This window comes from Ixodes scapularis, unplaced genomic scaffold, assembly GCF_016920785.2.
Source record: "Ixodes scapularis isolate PalLabHiFi unplaced genomic scaffold, ASM1692078v2 PGA_scaffold3__209_contigs__length_174095766, whole genome shotgun sequence".
NCBI lineage: Eukaryota > Metazoa > Arthropoda > Arachnida > Ixodida > Ixodidae > Ixodes > Ixodes scapularis.
In genome coordinates, this window is record NW_024609868.1 from 91,335,017 (window position 1) to 91,354,006 (window position 18,990).

Sequence of the window (18,990 nt, forward strand, 5' to 3'; positions counted from 1 at the left end):
TGTAACCGAGATGTCGGAATATTTAAGGGTGGTGGAAATGAATTCTCAGTCCTGCGCCGGGGCGTTCCAGGCGCCTTCCTTTGGTTTGGCACGTAAAACCCCAAATTTGACTTTTGACTACCTTTGCCAAAAAGCCTTGTGGGCAGAGCGTGAGTGGGCTGCGTCCACGCTACCATTTGGCTCCTTTTCTGAGTGCAACGTTGTGCACTCACGTTTCTCTGCTTCCTCGAAACAAGCGGTGGGATGGAAGCTGCATTATCGACATCGGACTTGTGCCAAGTAGGGGTCACAAGACCACGTCTGGGAGTCGCAGGGGCCCCGCTGGACGGCAATCAAGTATTTTAGGCATCGCGGGCCTAAAAGGCTGCACACCTCTGATCTAGATGGGTCGTTCGACTTTCAGCCAAGGTCTGAATTAACTATCGCGGAGAGAGGTGGCATTTAAAAATGCTTTGCTTGGCCATTTCCTATATTGTGTACTGTGGAGCAGGCTCGTCAGGTTCGGGTGGAGCAGGCTCAGCGTGATCTGCCCAATTTTTGAAGCGTTATAGCTGAACCTGTGAAATTTCAGATAGTCAAAGCTGAAGCCACAGAATATTTCTATAGCATTGATTGGAGGAGTCAAGCTAATCAAGCTTTAGGATTGGCTCTTTTAGTCATATAAACTGAAGAAGAAGAACAAAACAAAAAGTTGTATGCACGACATATGCACACAGTATCTTTAAGCAGCTTGATAACTGCTCCTTGTCAAAAGGTAATGGGCACATTCATTTTTGTGATTCTTTACTAGGACTTCCTATTTCAAGTTACCCATCATCTAGTGTTTGATAGAATGCTGGTCTGTTGGCCCCATGGAGGTAAGACGTTTCCGGAGGCAACAAAACGTCACCAGGAGTGAAGCTGGGGGAGACTTCCAGTTAAAAGGGACATGCCCCCAACGATGACCAAAAAATAGCAAAACCAAAAGAGTCTATTAAATGGACAGGGGACTCCCTTGGGGGCGTTTTCACCGACTGCATCCTCTACTTCCGGCTTTGCCCGAGATTTGGTTGTTTGGCTAGATGGAGCCGGTGTTCCTTTGCGGCTTTTTTCTCTGACCTGCCCTTCATCATTGATGAGAAATAAAAGCTATTATTATTATTTATTGTTATCCCAAGCAGCATAGGGTTGGCCGAGCATTGGCCAATGGCTGGCAATGGTCCTTTGGCCAGTGGCCAGAGAGTGGCCAGAGATTGGTGGATGACTGGCCTTCCTCTGGCCAGTGGCCAATGGCCACTGGCCATTTGCCATTGGCCAAGCATTGGCCAATGAATAGCCACTCTTTGGCCACTGGCCACAGGACCATTACCAGCACGAGGACACAGCGCACCCGTAACAACCACTCAACGGTTACAGTCACACCAAAAGAAAGGGACACTTACACAGTGCTGACTTCAACTCTTTGTATATTCCCGCCTTTTCCCTTCTTTCACGTCTAATGCATAACCTAGGCCTCATCTTTTTCTTTCTTTGCTAAAGGTTAACTGTAAAAGTTTTAAGCCAGAAATTGAAAATTAAAAATTAAATGGAAAAATTAAATGAAAATTGAAAATTGAAAATTACTGTAGATCAATGATGCAAAGCTAAGTAATCCAGCTCTTTTTGTGACAGCGCTATAGATGGATTACTAATACACCTGCCGTTTTGTCTGGCAATGTTCTCCGCTTCTATTATTTCCCTTGTGAGCTGGTCTCGACTCCTTGCCAACACCACACACTTGTCAAGTTCCGCTGTGCACCCACAGTCCCGAATGTGTATGCCAACATGTCCAGAGTTCTTGTTGATGGTGGACAGGTTGTGTTCTCTAAGGCGGTGGTTTAAACACCTACCCGTCTGTCCGATATATGTTCTTCCACAGGACAGGGGGAACGAGTAGACCACATTTTCAGTGCATCGAACGAACTTATTTCTGTGATTCGTAGTGCAGGACGTCGGTGTTCCTGAAGGAGTGTTTACCCTCTTGCACAGGCTGTAGAGCTTGTTCGGAGCGGAGAAAATAACGTCCGTGCCTACTTTGTTTGCTATTTTCTTGAGGCCATGAGAAAAATGATGGAGATATGGCACAATCACTGGTCTTTTTGCCCTGTCCCGATGACTTTTCTTAATTCGCTCATCATGCTTAAAATCTCTGAAAAGTCCTTCCGCCACTGATATTAACAAGGATGGTGGATACCCAGCGCGTTTTAATCTCGACACTTGCCCATCAAAGCTCCTTTGGATGGAATGGAAGCATGACTTCGTAAGAGAGTTCTTAAGGCACAACCGCGCTATGCCTCTCTTTACGAGTTTTGAATGCGCTGAGTTGAATGGCAGAAGTGGCTTCTTTCCCCTTGGCTCGTAAGTCCAGCACGTATGGTACGGTGACGTACAAAGACGAAGATCTAAGAATCTCAAACTTCTTACACTTGGAAGTTCGTGGGTAATCTCCAATGGGTTCATGCACCTTTTGAAACTGTTGAGAATGTCTGGTACCAAGGCTGTCAGATTTTGGTCATCGGTGGCGAGGTGCGAGTTGAATGGCGAGGACCAAAATCTGACAGCCTTGGTACCAGACATTCTCAACAGTTTCAAAAGGTGCATGAACCCACTGGAGATTACCCACGAACTTCCAAGTGTAAGAAGTTTGAGATTCTTAGATCTTCGTCTTTGTACGTCACCGTACCATACGTGCTGGACTTACGAGCCAAGGGGAAAGAAGCCACTTCTGCCATTCAACTCAGCGCATTCAAAACTCGTAAAGAGAGGCATAGCGCGGTTGTGCCTTAAGAACTCTCTTACGAAGTCATGCTTCCATTCCATCCAAAGGAGCTTTGATGGGCAAGTGTCGAGATTAAAACGCGCTGGGTATCCACCATCCTTGTTAATATCAGTGGCGGAAGGACTTTTCAGAGATTTTAAGCATGATGAGCGAATTAAGAAAAGTCATCGGGACAGGGCAAAAAGACCAGTGATTGTGCCATATCTCCATCATTTTCTCATGGCCTCAAGAAAATAGCAAACAAAGTAGGCACGGACGTTATTTTCTCCGCTCCGAACAAGCTCTACAGCCTGTGCAAGAGGGTAAACACTCCTTCAGGAACACCGACGTCCTGCACTACGAATCACAGAAATAAGTTCGTTCGATGCACTGAAAATGTGGTCTACTCGTTCCCCCTGTCCTGTGGAAGAACATATATCGGACAGACGGGTAGGTGTTTAAACCACCGCCTTAGAGAACACAACCTGTCCACCATCAACAAGAACTCTGGACATGTTGGCATACACATTCGGGACTGTGGGTGCACAGCGGAACTTGACAAGTGTGTGGTGTTGGCAAGGAGTCGAGACCAGCTCACAAGGGAAATAATAGAAGCGGAGAACATTGCCAGACAAAACGGCAGGTGTATTAGTAATCCATCTATAGCGCTGTCACAAAAAGAGCTGGATTACTTAGCTTTGCATCATTGATCTACAGTAATTTTCAATTTTAATTTTTCATTTAATTTTTCCATTTAATTTTTAATTTTCAATTTCTGGCTTAAAACTTTTACAGTTAACCTTTAGCAAAGAAAGAAAAAGATGAGGCCTAGGTTATGCATTAGACGTGAAAGAAGAGAAAAGGCGGGAATATACAAAGAGTTGAAGTCAGCGCTGTGTAAGTGTCCCTTTCTTTTGGTGTGACTGTAACCGTTGAGTGGTTGTTACGGGTGCGCTGTGTGCTCGTGCGTCATGAACTACCAACTCGCCCGAACTTCTGTTTTAACAACCATTACCAGCCGTTGGCCATTGCTTGGCCAAAATACGTGCTGCTTGAGATGTTGCCTCTTCTTGTTCCTTCCTCCATGGTTTGACCCCCTATGATCAGGCTCTGCCAGGTTTGCCCACACCGGTTCTGTCCAATAGCACAGGGCCGCTTAGAGCCACGGAATGAGCAGGTTTAGAGTCACAACACCTAATTCCTCTATCGTTTCGGGGGTGCCGCCATTTTGTTGCAGAGCGGGCGCAATGGGCAACAGTTATGGCGCATTCACACTGGAAGCGGATCCGCGTTCGCGAAGCGGTCTCGGATGCGGTTTGCGAACGACTCGTTCAGACGCACCGAAAGGCGGTTGGCAGTTTTTTGGCAATCACACGTGATCTTTTGAGACTTGTTTTTTTTTTTTCTTTATTTACTTGCATTTGGCAACCCTGTTTTGCAATCCAAAATCCACTTTAATTCAATATCCAAAGCCAAACTTTTGCTATTTTGGCACTCGGAATATATTTCTCCAGGATGTTCGCACGCATGACGAGTTCAGGCAGCGAAAAAAGAAGCATGGACCCGCCAAACCCGCCTGTGATTCCCTCGACTTCGCCCAGAAACAAAGCCCAGCTAGGCCGCCTTGCTGACTCAGAACAGGATGCCCCCGACCGTTTCTTCAAAGTGGACCCTTCCCGCATGATTAACTGACCTTGTTTTCGGGATAGAGGGCCAGTTTTCCCCCCTCGTTGTTGTTCGCTCCTATCATTTTCGAAGTTGTGAGTGGTGGGGCGGACCGTGGTGTGGGGGAATGTGTTCGGCGCTAGCCGGTCGTGGCTTCGTTGTTGGCGGACTTTCCTCTCGTCACTCGCTTGTAGATCGAGTCTGCTGTTTGTTTGACATTAAGCTCCAATAAACGCCGTATGGATTACCTCTGCATTGTCTGGTACGTACACTTTATTCCTTGAGTAGGTTCCCTTTATTTATTTTATTAGTAGCAAACGTTACAGGTCGAGCTAGCGCAGGTACCCTGCCCCGTCTGCGGTAGTGCGTTGGCTACGCAATCAAGCTCACGACGTCTCTATTGGCCTTCGTGGTGGTCATGCACGGTGTCGAAAGCTTTCAATAGTCACGCGACTATCTTAGTGGGTAGAACAGCTGACATTTCGGTCAATCAGGGGCGGGTTCCGATGTTCTACAGGGAGAGATTAAGAAGGCAGCGAGCTTGGGCTGTAGCACCCGGAATAATAAACAAACTCTTACCCAAACCAAATCACCGGTGTGAAGCCCGTTCAAATTACAAGTCAATTCTTTTCACGGCAGATTCAAGTGACGGACGTGACCATCAAGTTCCTCCGTTGATTTGTCGAAAGCTAAGACTACAGCGCTAGGACTACAGTGCTAGGACTACAGCGCCTTGGACGCCTCACCAGCGACCGGTGCCATCTTGTTTCGAAAGTCACTGACGTCACGTCAGCATCGCGTTGTGATTGGTTGCCACCTTGCGGTTCGTGAAAGCGGTTGGGAGAAATCGGTCCCGAAGCGGTTGGCAAAAACGCGCTCCAACCGCTCGATCCTAGCCGCTTAGCAGTTGAGAACGCGTGGATCTGCTTCGCGAACGCGGATCCGCTTCCAGTGTGAACGCGCCATTACAATTTTAAAATTCAACTTGCCATGCTTTAGATACGATATCGGGAAAGCTTTGTTTGTGGCTCCGTCGTAGACTGTGTTAACATTCAGGCAGGACGGAAAAACATTTCCTGTGATAATTGCGATAATGCTTCAGACAACTGGCAACAGTGATTTTAAGCAACAGGGTGGTTGAAGTGTCATTGCTTTGAAGTATAGCTTTACATGTAGTCCTTGACAGAATGAGAATGGCGCATATTTGGAACGTCCCGCCTCCAGCACATGCACCATGCCTTCCACAGTGCTTTGGTTGCATGCGCACACTCAATGTGCACAGGACGCCGAAGCACCGTCGAAGGTGGGACAATTAAAGCTCCTTCCCGCCGTTCTCATGTAGTCGTCGATTTCAGTGCCGCCACACGGTTCCGAAACTAATTCTTGGGAGTTTCAAAACTCTTTGAATACGAAGTGTCTGTAGTCGAAGCCACGCTCATTTAGGCGTCAATCCCGACAGTGTTTACCTGCGAACCGGGGATCCCGGAGTAAAAAAGCTTCCTTCCCTCCCCCCCCCGGCAGGTTCAAGGTGGAGACGACGGGCAAGACGCTGCCGGTGCTGACGAACCAGGAGAAGGGCAAGTTTGCGGTGATTGTGTTCGAGAACTTTGAGAAGTACCTGGCCATGCACAAGTGGAACCGGGAGCTCCTGGACAAGTACTGCCGCGAGTACAACGTGGGCATTGTGGGCTTCATCCGCCCGCGCGAGGACACCTATACGGGGGCGCAGCTCGCCGGTGAGTCTAACCCATGGAGGTAGGAAGCTTCTGAAGCTAGGCAACATGATGCCACCAGAGGTGAAGCCAGGAGTGCTCAGGGGCATGACCCCGCAACTGTGGCCAACTGTGACATGGCGCCAACAGCTGTTTTGGTTACCCGTGGGACTGGCGGGTGACCAAAGCAGCTGTTGGTAATTGCAAAACGGGAGCGCGGCTACTTTTTTTTTTTTCATCCTCAAGCAAATTGAAGAGGGCATGAATGTAATGCACTTGGAGCTCGTGCTGCTCCTTTCGCTGAGGGAGTGTCTCGGGACATTGTATTCAAAGTGGTTGGTCGTAGAAATCTCAGCACTACAGACAAATTGATGCGAGTATTACTAATGTTCTGCCATCCCAGCTCATCACTGCTGTACGATAAAATCCCGAGCAAGCGCCCGCTCAGAATTTGTAAATGATCATGTAAAGGCCTGTTCACACTCTTGCGACCGAGTACGACTGAGAGAGACGAGATCTCTTACAACTTCTTAAATGTTTTTAGAATGAGGGAACATATTGACATTGTGGCGCCATCTATGCGGTGACCCTGGAACTGCATTTCACAAGAGCGAAGGTTTTGCGGGATTTTCGAGGTCAAATGTGCGTAATACCCATAGAAAGGCTCGTTTATAACATTGTCAAAAGTGTTTCGAGCCAAGAAAGAAAGGATAATTCTCGAGAAATAAAAAAAAATATGCCGGACCGCCGAGTTTACACTGCTTCCCAATAGATGGCGCCAGTGTGTTTTCTGGTTTGACAAGTTTTAAGGAACCCAGGTTTAAGAGGTCGCAAGAGTGTGAACGGGCCTTAAAGGTGGGAGATGGGCACTTCTTAGAACGACATGTAAAGATATGTTCTTTGTGCATTTCCCAAATGTTACAAAATTGAGGGGTGGGCGCTTATTGCGGAATGGATGGATGCTCGGTATTTTACGATAATGGCCAGCTAGCAAACGGGCTACTGACGAACAGGCATCTACCTCCTTTACCGTCGAACATATTGGCAGTACCAAGAGCCAAAACCTTGCTGCGACCACCTAAAATGCGTGACTGGCGTCGCCAGACATGAACTGAGCAAATAAACTGAAGATGTGCCACAGTACTACCGTAAAATACCACGTAAGCACCCACCTCAGTCAAGCACCCACTATTAACATTTCCCAAACATGGGAATTCTGCAAATTAAATTTTAAGCACCCAATTTGACCGGACAGGCACTCATGTCTAGATTAACCCAGTTTTCAGTGAAAGTGGGCTGGGTGCTTTCTCGAGGCTTTACGGTAATTATAGCTGCTGCTGCATGCAAGTGCCCTTTTCGCTCTGTTTTCTTTTTTCTTTGACTTCAATGTGTGACACCTTGACTCGCTGCATTGTGGTCTTAGCATTGTGTAAACTGTCTTGGTTTGATCATCTGTCTTCTATTCTTACGGGTTTTATTGTTTTTCACCTTGAAGAAACACTGAACTCTCCAGAAATATTTTTTTTTGAGGGCCCAGGTAGGGCATGTGCATCACAAAACCAGCTTTCCCCAAAAAAAGTTAATTTTTGGGGACCATATGTTTGCTGCGAGACAGATTTTATGTTAAAAGTGATTCCAAAATGCGCCTCTATTTTGACATGTTGGCCCCAAAATCGAAGCGTGCTTCAGAATCAATCAAACAAGTCCAATGACAAAAAAAAAATAAAGAAAACAGGCTAAAAATGTTTTCTTTGTTTGGGACGGGAAAGTTTATTTTGCGACGTATGGGAGGGAGGGGGGTTCAACGTCTTTTTTTTTAATTTACGCCCCAATTATCCCGATTTCATACCCTGTTCCCCTTGTGGCGACGGCAGGGCTGCCACTTTACATGCACACCAACATGGCCCTGAAGGACTACCAGGTGAACCCAATGTCCTCGGTGCTGCGCATCACCCGGGCGGGGGAGGTGTTTTCGGGCAATCTGCCGGGCGAGGACTGGGCCCTGTTCCAGCCCAACCACTCCACCTTCGTGCCCCTGGCCCAGGCCAGGTCCCAGCACGACGACACCGCCTACGGCAACGGCCCACACATCACCGTCGTGCAGGTCAGATTTTTGTCATTGGCGTAAGACTTTGAAAGAGCCGTTAAACATTTCTCCGAAATTCTCGGCCATACCGCAAAATCTCATAAGGGGCCCACCCAAAATGAAGATCTAAAAAACTGAAAAACATAAGGTGGTCTATCTTTGGAGATGAGACAGCAAAACTTTATTGAAAATTAATTATGAACATAGGGACACCCGCTGCCAACCACGGGACATGGGAACTGATACCGCAGATCCCAGACACGCAAATTTGCGTTTCACGAGTCGGGTAACGTCGGCCACGGGCGCCGTAAGTGGTGTCGGAACGTTGATGCTGCTCCCGCTGTTCCCTGCCCGTGTTGGTGCATGGGTATCGGAAGTGGCGCCCTGCCAGCTCTGCACGCTGTGCCCTCTGTCGCCCGTTTACTCCGTTTACCCAGATTGCCGTTTGCGTCGGTAGAGAAGGGGAGGAACGCAAGGAGAGTGGAGAGTGTTTCTTTGTGTAGGCTTGCATGCTTTCGGCACCACAGCCGTCGTAATAAGTGTGGTCGGCAGACGATACTCTTAGAATAATCCAGATAAAAATGTGTGCATTTTGGTCGGGACTACATTGAACGTTGATAAAAGGGATAATTCAAAAAAAGTGATTTCGTTTTAATGAGGGATCACTATGAGCGACACCATAAATTAGGTTTTGTAAGTTGACAGTTGACTTATCAAAAGGGAGAACGGTGGCAGTCTCCTTGTGCACTGCAGCTCGTAGCACGTGGGGTGAAAGCTCGCTCTGTAAAACCCAAGTAGGGTATGTTAGGCTTGATTACCACTTCCTTTTTCTTTCTAAATGAAAATTGTACTGGCATTTATTTGTGTACTCACCACTACCAGGCTAGCAGTTGTACCGCCACTGGCAAAATTTGTCATCTACAGCTAAGGCACCACACGCTGCTTGCTGCAAATTAATTTCCCGCTGTCCAAACTTCAACATTATGAACTTAGGAACACTGAAATGAAAAAGAAATATTTGTATAAAGGACCTAGATGTGCACATTTTTTTCTGTAATGCATTTTTGGGTGAGTACACAAGCTGGCTTTGCTCATTGGAGATCCGAGCTCAGTGATGTGATTGCTGCGCCAATTACACCAAACTGCGCCACGGCGCTAACCCTGCTACATCCTGCAGCATTTTGCCAAAATATGGGTAATCTGTGCGAAGCCTGCGCCAAAGGACCAATTTCGGTCGCCTTTCAAAACCGAAACTAAACTAAGAAGGTAATTGAGTATGCGTAAGCTAGGTGGCTCAAGCGGCCACCCGACACAAAGTACCCTGCATCCATCCGGTCCACCCCCCCCCCCCCCCTTCCCCCCCTTTGCATGGTTTTTGCCGCCGTCTCACGTTTCGCGCCTCGTCGTCTTGGAAATCTCTTCTCTCATCTTTTTTTTAACTTCTTCAACGATAAACGCGGGCGTGTACGGACGCTCCGACGCTAGATGGACGCTAGTGTGCCGGGTGCCAGACATGCCGTCATGCTGTGAAACAAAACCATGTTTTTGCGCGACGAGAGTTTTTTTGTGAGCTAAAACGCTGGTCGCGCAACGTCGGGTGTTGCCGTCCCCACGTCGCTGCAGATGTGGTGCTTTCTAAACTTGTTCATCGACATTCCTGTCCTTGTTTAAATCATACTCTACTACGAAAATCCCTTTTTAAAGAGATACTACAACAAAATTTCGGCGCTTATCTCTTGGTCTATTCGTGTTCAAGGGAGCGCTATCACATCGAACACATCAATCTCTTGCTGAAAAAGGCACGAAAAGGAATTTTAAAATGAATGAAATGATTAGCAAAAAGGACCTGGTGGTTGTTAACGCCTCGTTTGTAATGCCCGTCTGGGAACTTTGACAGGTAGTGACGATAACTGTTTCGCCTCCGGCCACCACGAGAGAAAAGTGGAAGGAGAGCTCCCCTCCCCCCGAGAATATCCTTTGTGTCTCTCAGAAGTCGCTATTGTCCGTCTACAAGATTACAGAAGATTAACCCGTCATTTAAAATTCATACAAAAACAGCTGCTTTGGTGGCTGGAACCGTTAGGACATCTTCTCAACATCAGCCTCGCCAAAGCTTTGCCCTTTCTGAGACGGAACTACGTCACGATTGCAGCGAATGTCACGCGCTCTCCGCTAGCTGCTCTCTGAGCGCTTGCCAGAGTGGGCTGTTTATAACCAAAAATACAGCGATCAGGCTCAAAATACAAACGTGCAATTATCATTTACGGATATTGTGGATGATATTCAACCTATTTCTGAACACGACGGGTGTTTTTCAAATTTCTTTGAAGTGTCTCTTTAATTCAAAGACTGCTTGTCGAAATAATGATTACCTAGGTTTCTCTCGGTGGGCTTTCTTTCCAGAGAGACCCCGGTATGTGAAAATTTTGCCACAAAAAAAAGTTGTTGAAGAGAAGTGAGCTAAAGCAAAAAAGACAATGTCTGCACGCTGAACCCGCACATCGCGCTTGTTTGTCTCGTTCAGTCGTTGCACAAAGTGCTCCAAGAAATTTTGTACCCTGGCTCGCGATGTCCTGCATCGATGCGCTCAGGTTTTTTTCTCTTGTACGTCTAGCTAGTACCTCACCTGCCGATCTGGCAAGCATGCGCCGCTAGAGTGTTGTTTTATCATATGCTGGACAGTTACATTTTGCATACTATTTTGGGAACTAGTTTGCGACGGAGCGGAGTGGCATTGTTCCGCTTTTGATTGAACAGCCGTTGTCTCCGCTTGCGCGACGAAGCACATACCACTGCAAGCCTGCTGATGTTGCCCTCACGTGCATGTGAACATGACTGCACGAGAGAGGCGCCAACCGGGAGTCTTGCAATTCAGTGCTTTACGTTTGCTTACTTTTGACGAAAATCTGGCACGTCGGGAACCAGTAAAACGGTGGCAAGCATTCTCTTTGGAATCGCTCGGCAACGCCTACAACACTGTGCACTTGTGGGATGTCTCAGCAGTAAAAACTCAAGAAGCGAGTTCCGTCACAAGACAGCACAAAGTGCCCTTCGTTTGTCTAGCACTTAAAACAAAAATATTTTTTTTTCTAAGAATTTTTGTTTTAAAAGCCACTTTTGCTGCTCCGAAACACCGTTTCGGCTGCTCCAAAAGCCACGTTTGCTGCTCCAGAACACTGTTCTGGCTGCTCCAAAGGCCGTTTTTGCTGCTCCAAAACACTGTTTTGGCTGCTCCAAAGAGGTGCTCCAAAATGGCTGAGGCCAATCACATCACTGCGAGCTATATTTGAGTAAATATGATAATCTGCCACATTTCAATGTGAATGAAACTGAATGACATCATTTCGCTCCAGATTGGAAGTGCTAAGTGGGTCGTCACGGGTTTCCAGGACATTGGCAAGTTTGATGGCATCCAGAGGATCATCTTTGGGAATGGCTTCAACTTCTGGCTGCACAAACTGCTTTTTCTGGACTCCATCTCGTTCCTGTCGCACGGCAAGCTGAGCCTACCACTGCAGCGCTACCTCCTCATCGACATCGACGACATCTTTGTCGCCGAGCGTGGGAATCGCATGACAACCAGTGATGTCCAGGTACGCTAGTTTTTGTTGCCTATATGTAACTGTTGCTCCTTACATAAATCTGCTGGATATGCTGACTTAGCTTGTACTTCGGTTTCCTCTAACATTGGCTTCCCTCCGCCATAAATGCCTGCTTAATATATCTATATCGAGTTGCGTTTTCACATAGCTCTAGATTTCAACCTAAAATTAAATCTAGAGCCAGGCCCGGTTATAACAAATCGAGGGTGATTTACATGTCCCCTTGCTGTTGTACCCTTCAATCTAAAAAACAAGCGTGAGCAATGATGCACATATTGCTTGTCAGGGCGTCCCTGCCCAACATATTTTTGCGTAATAGTCGTAGATAAATGATGAAAATGGCAGATATCAACATCCACAGACTTCCAATATTTTTATGAGTACATCCTGCATATATATGTACACAGTGATGTGATTGCTGCGCCAATTGCGCCAAACTGCGCCAAGGGGCTAACCCTGCTACATCCTGCTACATAATGCCAACATACGGGTAATCTGTGCCTAGACTGCGCCAAAGGATCAATTTCAGTTGCCTTTCAAAACCGAAACTAAAGTAAGATCGGGTGCTGGCGAAGAACTGACCTCGTACAGCCGCGCGGAGTGCCTTCTCTAAGCAAGAAGCTTCTTGGACGTTGCAGAAACTATAATTACAACACAATAATAAAAGTTACGCGGCACTCAAAAATCAAACGTGGGGCCTCTGTGTGCAAGTTGGGTGCGTTGCCAGTTGGCTACGCACGTGGCGCTAAATATAAATTATTGTGGCTAATTATGCCTTCTACAGTATAGACCACTTACAACGTAACCGCTTATAGTGCAGGACCGGGTATAACGCGGTTTTTTTAAACCACCGGTTCGCCTCCCATAGAACTCCATGTATTTACATACCGCTTAAAATGCAGGCGCGCGAAGGGAAATACCGGCTATAGTGCGGTTTTTGGCACAGCCCGCTGACCGCGCCTACGACCGGAGCAGCGGGCACGCTTCCCTGTGCGACACTAGATAACGGCGCTGACGGCGCGGGGCGAGGATGTTGCTCGAAGAAGTGGGGAGAAGCGAAGAGAGAGGCTTCAGTCGCCGTAGCGACAGAGGGACGCACGCACGTGTCGTTCACGTGCGTGCGTCCCTCCGCTGCGTTGGAAACAAAGGAACAAACAACCGCACCGACAGACCAATCGCAGATCGAGGAGAAGTGTTCGCGCGCGTGCATGCCAGTCGCGGGCCGGCTGCTTCTATCCGCAAACATGGTTTCGGTTGTGATCGTCGTCGTAGACGGAGTTCATCTCATCGTTCCGCGTAAAAGCGCTATCCTTGACTGTGAATTTTCGTTGTGTGTCGCTATGATAACCCAGCACGTACTAGAAGGGAAGATTCACCTACTCGTGCGGCGATGTCGTGGCGGCGCTCTCAAGACGGCAGAAACGCCCGTGTCGTCGTGTTTGTTTACTTCGACTACAGTATATTGCCCGGATTTCTTATTAGGCGCATTTCATGCGTGTGCTAAAGTTCAAGGTATTACTGGCGCGTACCGTATGAAGGATGCGAATTTTCACGCGTTTTCATCTCCGGAGAAAAGTGATTAGGGTTAGCAATCCTGAACGCTCGGAACGTCCGTCCGCAACCCGCGACGCCGTTAAAAGGCTGCGCCAGGCAAAAGCCGCTAATTTCTTTCAAAATGTGTGACACACTTGAGACAGAACTGTACTAGTCTGGTAAAATAAAGACTTTCCTCAAACTAAGCTTATTTTTTCATCTAACATAAAATAAATTTTTTTACAAAGGTAAGTTGTCTCATGGCATGTATTTTGGCCTGAAAAATTGATGTTTTGGTTATAACGCGGTACCGCTTATAGTGCGGATTTTCGCGACTCCCGCGACATACGTTATATGCGGTCTACACTGTATATGATTCGGAGGCAGCCTGCTATGGTCTATGCATACTTCATGTAGCCTTGGCTTGCGTGTAATGCTTTTTCGTCCCACTTGAGCATTACACTTTTCCATGAAACCCAGCCCATAAACCTATTCTATGATAAAGGTATTATTACTACAGTTACTTCAAGAAAATAAAAAAGGTAACGCATTACAGCTACAAGTTAGCAAAGAAAAAAAAGAGTTACAGTATCACAAAACTAGTTACGCAATACTATCCAAGACTGAGTTTTTGTCACGCTAGATCATTTAAAGGCCGACAACCAGTTCGCGCTTTCCACTTTTGCCTCGCTTCCTCCTCTCTCTCCTTCTACCCTGTTCACCGCTGCCTGTTTCCTCCTCCCCCACGGTGAGGGGGATCTTCTGCCTTCCAGAATCTCGAGTCTGGTCGTCGGCCTTTAAAGGGACCATGAAATGACTTTTTTACTTTTTCCAGATAACTTTTACAATAAACCGTCAATGTTCACTGAATGCCGAACAGGCATCCGTTTTCGTCTCGGTTTATTAACTTCTACACAAAAAATTAATGAAATATCGACTTTTTCTTGACCGCAAAACAAGCCGTGACGTACGATGTTTCCGGAACCGGAAGTTCTCTCTGCAGTAGGAGATGGGAGCGTTAGCGAGTTGGGGTGCGCCGGTGGGTTTTACTGCGCCGTTGTCACCGACGTATTTTCTGAATCGGCGCCTCTCATCGCCGCATCGCAGCTGAGCGAAATTCAATGAGATACGTTGCGCTACAGCGACAGCATGGGACTAGTCCCCTACGCCGGTATGCCTGTTGGGAAGTGCAGATGGGAACAATTTGCCGCGGCGTTTTTCGCGGTCTCGGAGATGCAGGAGCGAGCCGACGTTAAAAAAGATACGTTTGAACTGTCAGCAAGAGCCACGTAAATACCTGTTCACACTCGGAGCGGACGCGCGCGTTTGATGAAGTGCTGTATTCGCGCTGTTGGTAAGCGCTTCGGGACCGATCTTTTACAATTGCAACTCGATACTGACGCGACACTCGGCAAAGAAAGGTTGGACCGGTATTGCACGTATACCTCCCACGAACTGTTACAGCTCGACAGTGACGTGCAGTCTGTCAGAATAAAAATGGCATACCAATAACAAAGTGTACATACCGTGCTACGAAGGTAATCCATATAGCGTTTATTTCAGCTCTATACCACACAAAACAAGGAGAGGATCGACGAGGGTCCCTTTTTGACGAGTGTTCGTCAACACTGCCTCGGAAAACAAGGGGAAGAGATTGACCTCACCTCTTAACCTAAAATTGAGGTCAGCGATCAAACTATAATACGGAAGGGTCCACAAGGGTAGCGCGGGCATATTCCATTCAGTACGCCAGCCGGTCGTAGGCAGACAATCTTGCGACGAAGCAACGCAGCAACGCTGCGCCAAGTCGGAGTGCCTGCTAGGCCTATATTCCGAGAGCTTCGTCGGAGCGGGATTCGTGGCTGTTGTCGCTCTTCTCGGGTGTTTGTGGATCCAGCGTTCTTGTTCGTCGTGGTTTGTTTTAAGTACATTTCTTTCTTGCTGCTTGAAGTCGGCACGCGCGAGATGAACACGTAGAAAAATAAACGTTCAGTCAGTCAGAGTTTTGAGATGAAGGAAACCAAAGGAAATAACAGTTCTGAACTTGGCCCTGCCCTACTGCGCACGCGCAGTAGTTGCTTCGTTTACCACACGATAGATGGCGCTTGGCTCTCAGCATTATCAAATTTGGCAATTTTCGCCACACATCTCTAATTATGCTACAAAATGTGGATCTGAATATTATTTAACAAAACTTTTAGGAAACATTCGGCGGCTATTTATTGTTTACGATCGCGGTGCTGGTGAGGTAGGCTCTTACCCAATAGGCGATGTGGATTCGGCTGACGTGCACCGTTTCTGCGTATGCATCGTAGTGAAAAGGCAGAGCTTTCGAAGGAAAGAAGTCGCAAAAGAGTCCAGTTTTCTTTTAAAAGTTCTATAGCAAATAATTTTTTTTGGCTCCCTAGTCTTGTGTTTTTGTGTTCCTTTTCACACCTTTTACGACGTGCGGTGGATGAAATTCGATTTTAAAATCATTTCATGGTCCCTTTAAAGACGCCACAGTCATGGGAGTTAAGTTTCTGCTCTGTAACTTCTTTGGGTGGAGCATCGGTTCTTACGTTTTCTCCTGCCAGGTGCTATGTCACGACTTTTGGTTTACTCTCTTTGGAAATTTGAAGGCTCACCTGCAAATTTAAGAGCCATCACTAACAGCTTTGCATGTTTATTTGCAGGCACTGCTGGAAGCACAGCAGCGGTTCCGCAAGCTCATACACGGGTTTCGCTTCAACTTGGGCTTTTCCGGGAAATTTTATCACCGTGGCTCTCGTGAGGAGAACAGGGGAGATGACATGCTGCTTGGTGAGTTAGCCTTTCAGCTTCTTTCATAGTTAGAATAATGTTTCTTGCATTACACCCAGAACCATTTATAATAAACTTCGTTGGAAGCACGCATATTAGTTTGTTATATTGGGTTATTTGTTATGTTCAAACTCACATGTACAAGTTACAGGGCCAGGAGTTTGTAATAAAATATTACAGTGGTAGCTGTTTGTGTCGGGTTCCCTGGCTTTTTCGACCACGTGAGCGTAAACGAAAAGTTTTCCAGCTAAATTTAGCAGAAAACTTGATGTCACGTCACCTGTGCACCAATTCAGTTTCCCCACTAAATTTGGCGGGGAAAATTGATGTCACGTGACCTGACATCACATGACGTACGCACCAATTCAGTTTCCCCCTAAATTTAACGGGAAAACACATCACGACTTTAAAAGCATTTATTTTTCAACAACATATCCGCGCTAAATCAACACAACGTCATTTCAATATCAGATCACCCAATGACGCACGATCAGCACAATGTCAATCAATCGTCATCGTTGTACTGTCGAATAAGCAGCACAGCTGACGCTGTCGAAACGCATCACTTTGTGGGATCGTCGCACAATATTTTTAATTTTTATAGTTTATTAAACGCTCGTTAATTGCTCGTTCGGCGGACTGCAAAAATTAAAGGTATGATCCAGGAAAGGCAACAATGGATAACACTCTATGCAGGCTTATAGATGAAAGTTAAAGTAACCCTCGTGCAATTGCTCATTCTGTGAGTCTATTCGCAAGATTGGGGCACCACTATGCTCTCTGAAAGGAGAGATCATTTACCCATTTGTCTCTTAAGACAGTTGTTTGACAGACACGCCAATTTTGCATTAAGCCCAAAGCTTCCGACTCTACCTGTACTCTACCGTCTAGGTTTGATTCATGGTTTTTTGGAAGGCAAGTTACAATACTCAAGTCACTCTTTTCTTCCCAAGCTATCTTTTTTGTAGGAGCAAACAATGCGGTGCATGTGAGGCCACCGTCGGTTCTTAAGAAAGGCCTTCTTTGAGGAACAAACCATAACAAGGCTTTGTCTTCTCCTTGTCTTTATCTTGCATTGCCACTACTAGATTCATTTGCAGCATCGAATATACCTCATTATTCTAATAGATATCTGAAAGTTTCTGTAATTTTACTTGCCAAGCAATATTGGTGACGGTTACATAGCCACGAAGATTTGACTTTCGACGTACCGTAAGCCTTCTTGACAATGAAGTGCCCTACCATTTCAGCAGAGTAAACTGGTTTGTTCAGATTCTGGTCAAGCACAATCTGTCTCGAATAAAGTAGCATCAGGTAGGGCGTACCCCTTTGAATGGGAGGGGTTTCTCACTGCGTGAATTGTGGCTTAGTCTGTTCTTCTGTCCCCTTGCAGCCCATGCCCACGAGTTTTGGTGGTTCTGCCACATGTGGAGCCACAGCCAGCCGCACCTGTACGAGAATGTGACCCTCCTGGAGACGGAGATGAGGCTCAACAGGGAGTTTGCAAAAGTGCGTCTGAGCCCACCTAGGTTCCATTCGTGTTAACAGTTCGTTATAGTCAGCGACAGGCTGAGAATCGGGTACCGTACAAGCTCCAGCTCCATCAAGCACTCGTTGCCTTCTGCCAGGCTCTTTGGCTGCGCGTTCAGTGGAATACCATCACAGGCACAATGCTTGCACTGGAGGTGGGGAAACTACCGAATTCTTGACCTGCCAACTACTAAAAATTGTTAAAATGTAAAAAAAAAAAACATAAATAAAATAAAAGTATTAAATAGAAGGAGTAAGAGAAACTGGTCCCAGGTTCTTAGTTTAGTAATAAATATTCGCACAGTTAAATTAGTGACTCTAAAATGTTACTTTTTAATAAATAATTTTTGTAGTTTGAAGCAATACGGTAACGGTGACAATTAAAGGGGCACTGGCACCTCAAAAGTATAATTTTTTTTTTCTTATTGTCCAAAACGATGCAAATTGTAGTCATAGACACACAAAAAATTTCCACATCGCAAAAAGAAATATTTCCCACGCGTGCGCGCGCCTTTTTATTTTTGGCGTTTTTTTCTCCCGCTCCTCTCTTCCTCGCTTCTTTTGATTTCTGACTTCAAAAAATCGTGAAATTTAGAAGCTTTGTAGGCGACATTTCTATAGCATTTAATACCGGCAATCAAAAACATGTCCGTTGTGATGTCGCCTCCTGGATTTTTATCCTCCCTCGAAAAACATGGCGGCACTTGATGCATGTAGCAGAGGGTGATCGGTGTGTCAGGGAATCGGACAAAGTGGTCTTTTTTAGGTGCCTGACGACCTTTCAGACTTCCAAAAGGAAATCTTCAAACGGTCAAAACAACTGGGTATCATAGTTTTGGTTGACTCCGCCGGGACAGTGTCGTCTGCTCGAAGTGATAGTCAGCACAGCACGCACGCCGAAAACCGGTTTCCCTGTCCGCCGGCACCCTTCTCTCTCACTCCTTACCTCCTCGCTTCAGGTTGCGGCGATATGTTTCCGACCGGAGGTACGATAGAAACTTGACTCGCAGGATCCCTCAATATTTTACGTCACTCCACTGGCGCAGATTGTGCGGGAACTTCAAATTCGGCAGTTGGAAATTATCTTTTTACTTCACAAATACTGAATTCCCAAGTTTCGAATTTTAAGGGTAATGTCCCGGCATCGTTTTCAATCGTTTCGCATAGTAAAAAAAAAAAAAAAAAAGGTTTTGACGTGTCAGTGCTTTTTTAAGAAAAACAGAGTTTTAGAGAAATGCGGTTAGCTGCCATTCAGGGAAGCAAAGACCATGGATTACAGTTTAA

The 18,990-nt window shown here is 46.5% G+C and overlaps 1 protein-coding gene across 1 annotated transcript in view; it reads left to right on the forward strand.

Annotated features, from left to right (window-relative positions):
* LOC120847479 (bifunctional heparan sulfate N-deacetylase/N-sulfotransferase) overlaps positions 1–18,990 on the forward strand; it is a 78,015-nt gene that overhangs the window by 20,151 nt on the left and 38,874 nt on the right. The window contains exons 5-9 of the mRNA XM_040219264.3: positions 5,963–6,177; positions 8,028–8,257; positions 11,629–11,832; positions 16,050–16,176; positions 17,570–17,685. Coding sequence (XP_040075198.2) covers positions 5,963–6,177; positions 8,028–8,257; positions 11,629–11,832; positions 16,050–16,176; positions 17,570–17,685 — 892 coding nt within the window. The remainder of the gene's footprint in view (positions 1–5,962; positions 6,178–8,027; positions 8,258–11,628; positions 11,833–16,049; positions 16,177–17,569; positions 17,686–18,990) is intronic.